This window comes from Platichthys flesus, chromosome 18 (genome assembly GCF_949316205.1).
Source record: "Platichthys flesus chromosome 18, fPlaFle2.1, whole genome shotgun sequence".
Lineage (NCBI taxonomy): Eukaryota > Metazoa > Chordata > Actinopteri > Pleuronectiformes > Pleuronectidae > Platichthys > Platichthys flesus.
Genome location: NC_084962.1, coordinates 12,814,287 through 12,820,557, shown reverse-complemented (window position 1 = coordinate 12,820,557; position 6,271 = coordinate 12,814,287). Strand labels below are relative to the sequence as shown.

At 39.1% G+C, this 6,271-nt stretch overlaps 1 protein-coding gene across 1 annotated transcript; it reads right to left on the bottom strand.

The window, feature by feature from the left end:
- Positions 1-132: 132 nt before the first annotated feature.
- On the bottom strand, positions 133-5,731 carry moxd1l (monooxygenase, DBH-like 1, like). The gene is made up of 13 exons (XM_062411622.1): positions 5,461-5,731; positions 5,181-5,327; positions 4,362-4,514; positions 4,159-4,242; positions 3,815-3,970; positions 3,590-3,692; positions 2,536-2,708; positions 2,357-2,445; positions 2,150-2,246; positions 1,930-1,989; positions 1,463-1,581; positions 1,250-1,346; positions 133-844 (listed from the first exon to the last, which is right to left on the bottom strand). Exons 1-13 carry the CDS (start codon positions 5,728-5,730, stop codon positions 692-694), a joined length of 1,701 nt encoding a protein of 566 aa, XP_062267606.1. The 5' UTR covers position 5,731; the 3' UTR covers positions 133-691.
- Positions 5,732-6,271: the final 540 nt, after the last annotated feature.

Sequence of the window (6,271 nt, the reverse complement as noted above, 5' to 3'; positions counted from 1 at the left end):
TTGAGCTCCCCCCAAAGGAGAGTCGGAGGAACTGCATGCTGTAAATTTCACTTTCGTTCTCTTTTATTTTGCGATCGAGATGACTCCAGCTTCTTAAATCTCATAGGTATCCTTTATTAGGTGATTGAAGTACAAATAATAGACATAGTTAACTTCACAAACAGTGATAATATGAGATAGTGCCACATATTCTAACAGTGGCATGTACATGGACTAAATGAGATATATAAAAGATTAAGTTGGGCCACAGTTCTCACTTTTTTTTGTCCATATCATGTCCATATTGATATAGTTATAATATATGCATAAAATAAATGTTTATATTTATATATATATTGGCATTTTATTTGACATTCTATGGTAAATATGGTCCACTAATATATGCTTTTATAAAACAGAGTTTGGAGTGAAATAGCAATGTTAATCCCAGTACGATAATCAATGGTTGCTGAATAACATGACACCTGATCATTGATTTAAAGTGAACCTCAAAGAGAAAAAATATGAAAAAGACAGAAAACAGATCAAATGTCATACAAAACAAGTATAAAATAGTAAACACATATATATCTATATATCTATGTAGATATATATATACCCAATTCCATTTTATTAGTCAAACAGAATTTATCATTAGTGCTTTCCCTTATGAAGATTACAATGGATTTGATCACTTGCTCATAAAAAAACTTTACATGATTGCAGTCCAGAGCAGCAGAAGCATGATTCCTCCTGGGTTCATTATCCAGGAAGTGTAGAGTCGAGTTGACGCATTTGAACAAGTGAAAGTCGGATTCTTCTCCATTTCCCTGATGAAGCCATTTATGTTGTACGTGAAATTGTGCTGTGGAAAAGAATATATCATATACAAATCGCCTTTTACTGTACATCAGAAAACAAGACTGAAACACCAACAAGTCTATTTTGTTTTGCCGGCTTTAACCGAAATGCCACATACACCTAGAGGAAGATGAATCAAGACTTTCACCGTGATCACTTGATAAATACATAAAACTCTCAAAGCTGAACAAAACTAAATTTGGTGGACGTGTGAAGGACAAAAGTAAATGTTTGTTAAGTGTAAGTGTAAATAAAATAAAAAATATGTGTGTTATAAATAATATATATTAGCAGTCAAGAAAATGTTCTACAAGTCAACACAAAGGTGACAATGACCGCATATTGTTCCTTTTGATTACATTGAATGTGGGGAAGAGAAGTCACTGTCAAACAGCTTATATATACTTACGTCAACATCGCTGAGTATCTGGATCTGTGGGAGGCTCTTCAGCACATTCTCGTACTCGACTATCCCATCATGGCTTAGCATGGTGTTGTCAGTCACCCTGTCGGCAAACAGAACAAAGCTACTTGGCAAAGAGCATATCAACATACAACTGCTTTAAAATATAATATATAGTCTTGGCACAATTGTCATGTGATGTAAGGCATCAGGTCTCACTCGTAGGATGTGTTTGTCAGAGCCTGTGTCATTGGGTGGCTCGTGCACGAGGTGATCTCGATTGCAGGGTAGTAGAATAGAAAGGCCAAGCACATCTCATCGGTGGTGGACAACCCCATCTGAGGGAGACAAATGTCTTATATCATGAATAATGAATCTATCTATCCATCCATCACATACCCTGTCAGGGGGATGTGGACAGGTCTCTTACAGTATTTTCACATGTATTCTATTGATCTATCGAACAGAAATAGTCCAGCTTTAAATTATATTGCAATAGTTAGGACAGGGAGCAGAGCACAATCGATGATATTCATGTTGATGTGCCTACATTTATTAGTTTTATCATTTAAATTCCTAGTTCTGAAAAGGTTAAAATGGCTCATTTGTTTAATTTAAAGGGTTCATGTTACTGGTGATTATTTTTCTGTTGTTTGAAGTTAATAAGTTAGACAGTGTTTACCCACCTCAGTGACTTTAGTGCGATCCAGAGTGCTGTAGGTGCACTCCACTGCAATCTCATCATTCTGTAATCAGAGACAAGTAATTATAGTAATTATTAATTATCCAGCACTGTGAATATTAAAAAGTGTTAACAGCCCTAACAACTAATATATTATGAAAAACTATATTTTTTTAAATAAACATTGGCTTAATATATAGGTAAAGAGGCAAAAGAGACTATACCGGCTTAATGGTCTTGATTTTTCCAATATTGACAATCTGCTGAACCTCAAAGCTGTAGTTTTCATCGACAGCCAAAGAGTCGATCTGCTTTCCATTTCTACAGGGACAGAGAGTGTCCAAAACTGGATTTACTACCATAACAACAAATTTCTTATTTTGTAGTCATGAACAATTGATATTGTCCGATGTAAATTCCCTCTGTCTTACCTGTAGTGGACAGCTCTGATTTTCCTCCCAGCCAAGTGAGTGTGCAACAGGACACCGAACACTTGAAGGTCAGGCACAGAATCCATCGACTAGTGTCAGGAAATAAAGACGATCAGGAAAATCTTCCTCATTTATCTTCAATGACAACGCCTGACGATTGAAATAAGTACCATCCATACCTGAGGGAAGAGAGAGGTGTTACACACGCCATAGGTGTGGAACTGAGCGACCTTTGGAGGGATTCTGTATTGTATATGGTCAAAAGGCAGCACACCCGTGGACAGGATGCCCATGTCATGCTCCCGGAGTTGGGCTGTGTAGTAGAGTCTGAGTCCTGAGTTGTCTGTCCTGCCTGTACAGAGAAAGGAGTTTAAAAATGTTGCATCTTGGTTATGGGATGCTGAGACTTCAGAACAAAGAAAAGAAGAAATACAGTACAGACACAAAGAAGTCAATGTAATGATCTTTAGGTTCATAAGGGAGCTATGTCCATATTTAGAAAATGGGGTGAAGTGGTTATTTAGTTTGGGCCTAAAAAAGTATAAACATAAAAGAGTTAATTGTGTGTATTACAGACTGCAGGATTGCTGCTCACAAGCATCAGGTATGTGGAGGCCCGAACATTGGAACGTGCTGCTGGTTGCATCTTGGGAGGTGTAGGACCAATTTGATCAGGACTTGAAATAAGCTATGAACTTATTATCTCTAAAGATCTAGAATTACAGCTGCAATATTTTCCATATTGATTAATCAATTGTATTCTATTTTATAGATTGTTTTTTTTATTTCATAGGATTGTAAGTTGTATTTTTTAGGGATGCAATATCACCTGTGACCGATCTCCTGTAACAGTATTTATGTTATTTATTCATAAGTTTTTATATTTGTTTAGATATCTTTGGATATTTTGCCTTTAATGGCTGTACAAGCGCAAAATGGGAAGAGAGAATAGGGAAGACACACAGCAAAGTGCTGAGTCAGAAGCGGGTGCGGCCACTACTTTTATGGATTGAATGGACCAAGATTGGATTTTTAAAACATTAATGTTAGAGCTGGTTGTTCATCTAGTGTCCAATCACATAATAATGAAAATAATGAAATTGAATAAATCTAGTCCTTTAAGCCGTCAAAAAAACAAAATAATATTAAATAAAATAATACTATGTCATTTAAGTTCAAGTTATCCATATTTTGTATTTAACTAGTGTTGATTGTATGAAAATAAGTGTTTACCTGCTTCAAGGTTTATATTATTGTAATGGATTTCCAGCCTGTAGAATCTATCTATGTCTTCACCTCCAATAGGAATACCCACATCTGCTGGAAGCTCATACACCTGAGGTTTCAGAGATAAATTAGGCCACAAACACATCACTGGCGTCAAAATACAATATAATGAATCTTTGAATTTCTAAATTCTATAAAAGTAGAGATAACGGAAACGTGACTCTCCCTCACCCCTCCTCCCACTGCCCAAGCAGCCACCACCCCGAAGCAAATGTCCCCTTTGTCTCCGCTGTAGCATCGGTTGTCGTACGGCTCGGTCACAGCGGAGGGACAGCTGTACAGTAGCATGTGATGGACAAGGTCGGGGTGCTCGATCACTGGGGAAATCTGAGGGAGAGCAGGAGAGATGTTGCGCGATGGGTTTAAAGAATAATAGGAAATTAACCCAAAATAGTACAGCTTTTAATGCAGTGCTCCTTTTATAACTATCCCACGGCTTAGAATACTTTGGTGCGGGATTTAAACTAAAAGTACTTTGGTTAGAGCGGTCAAGTATGAAGAAAGAGGATACTTACAAGATATATGTGATGTTTTGTAGGCATGTTTAGAAGTTTCATGACTTTGCAGTGGTAGTAGGTTCGGACGGCAGGGACAGTGATCTGCAATAAACAAACACATTCTTTCCTCACCTTATGGGATTTATCTGTAATGAAATAGCAGTTCTCCTTATAGATATTATAAAGTACAAAAATCTTCACTTCATATTTTTGTGTCTCACATTTCGCACTGTGGCGCTGATATAGCTGGAGATAGGTTGGGAGGTCCTGGCCATGTAGTTCAGAAGGTTGACCTCCATGGTGCCTCTGCGGCTACTGTGGTATTTGACCTCATCTGTCATTCCATAGGCATAGATCAGCTTAATGGGCTTATCCTGTTGGAGAGAGACAGCAACTTTGAAGAAAAACAGGGACACAGCTAAAGTGATAATGGTACTTAATTCAGAGGAGAATATAGTATGTGCCCCCCCCCCCCCCCCCCCCAGCTATTTCAAAACATCCCCTGACATCACAGCTCTCAATGCACAACTAGGTTTTATTACCAATACCATATTGTATGTCAGGTGTTGGTAAACTGAATATTGTACGCCTCTGGTGCGGCTTATTGTAGCCGTTGTATTCATATCTGAAACTGTCCAATGGAAGCCAGCGTGAAGGGAACATTGAGGTGAACCAAACAAAAGAGGTCCTATAAGGTGTTTTACATGGTTTCAGATCAGAAACCTGAGCCAAACATGCACAATTAGATCAACAGCACAAAAGGTTATGTGATTAAAAGAGCCCAAAAGGTGGAGAATGAGCACAACAAAGAAGTAAACCCCATGATGTGTAACTTCAAACCAAGTTTAATTGAGGCCTTTATCTGAGAGGAAGTACAGTTCCTACTAAGAGTAAATTGTTCATCCATTTGATTTTTTTATCATTTTGCTTTCACACTGTAAAAGAAAAACACAACATAATTAAAACTTAATCAGAGGCCAAAAGTTTTAATTTGAACCAGTGTAGAGTCTACAAACAGTGACTAAGAAAACACTTCTTACGGTGATGTGGAAGTCCTGGGCGTCACACGTCTGAAGGTCCCTCTCAAACTCCATGATGGTTTGTCCTTCACTTTCAGTCAGAGACAGGAGAGTGTAGCTCTGCTGAGTGTCCTCCAAAGGCATGGTTTTCCCCGTGGCGTGATGATCCTACTTGACAAAAAAGGAAACAAATGGCCAGTAGATGTGTCACATTTGCTGTGGAACATGCAAAACAAATAAGCAAGGGTTGAGGAAACATAACACCAACTACCAAATTCTCAAAATGTAGATAATGACTTACTGTGAAGTAGACTCCACCGGGTCCAACTCCCCCTATGACCATATCTGCCCCGTTCATTATTCCGCTGGGACTGAAGCCTAAGCCCACCCAGCCCGTGGTGTTGACAGTCAGTTTGAAAGTAATGTCTCCTTCCAGTTTATCAAAGCCCCACTCGAGGCACACCTGACGGTTGAGGTCCAGGTACACCATGAAGGGCATGGAGTGGTCGGACGCCCCAGCTCCCCTCGTCCCGGCCAGGGAGAGGCAGAGGAAAAGAAGCAGAGAGCGCATGATGTCTCTGTGAAGCTGGAAATGTTCACACTGGGCTCAGTGTCCGTGGACCCACCAAACACCCTCCCTCCCACCCTCCTCCCACACACACCTGTGCTGTGAGATGAAGCCAGGTGATACAGGCTTCAAAAGTGCACAGTCATTTCTCAGCAGGACTTTTGCATCGATGAATTCAACACACACACACACTTTAGATTTTTGTGCTGAATTTGAACGTAGTTTAAAATGAAAGGGTTTCTTCAACGTTTGCTGTCACTGTCTTTCAATCTTTGGTGTGAGGACAATGGCTGTGGACCTGCGTGAGGCTACTTGGGGTAAACTGTATCCGCTTTCAACTCCCCCCCTCACTGATATCATCAACCTGCTGCCCCAGTTCTGTTCCGATGTCACATAAATGAAACCAATGTTGTGTTTCTCATAGGAATTCTTACTGATATAAATAGAGAGGAACGAATAACACGCTGTAGTGTAAGACTTTCAAAACAAATTGTGAATTTAAGTTTTAACTTGAATTTAATTGTGGCTTTATTTTTATACTTTG

What these genes read in the sequence shown, in the direction of transcription:
- moxd1l (XM_062411622.1), bottom strand. Translation starts at nt 5,730, where the DNA reads ATGCGCTCTCTGCTTCTTTTCCTCTGCCTCTCCCTGGCCGGGACGAGG. An exon ending in TCAGCGCCACAGTGCGAAAT is followed by an intron (nt 4,243 to 4,361) that starts GTGAGACACAAA and finishes TGTTTATTGCAG; the next exon opens with ATCACTGTCCCTGCCGTCCG. An exon ending in CAAAACATCACATATATCTT is followed by an intron (nt 3,971 to 4,158) that starts GTAAGTATCCTC and finishes GCTCTCCCTCAG; the next exon opens with ATTTCCCCAGTGATCGAGCA.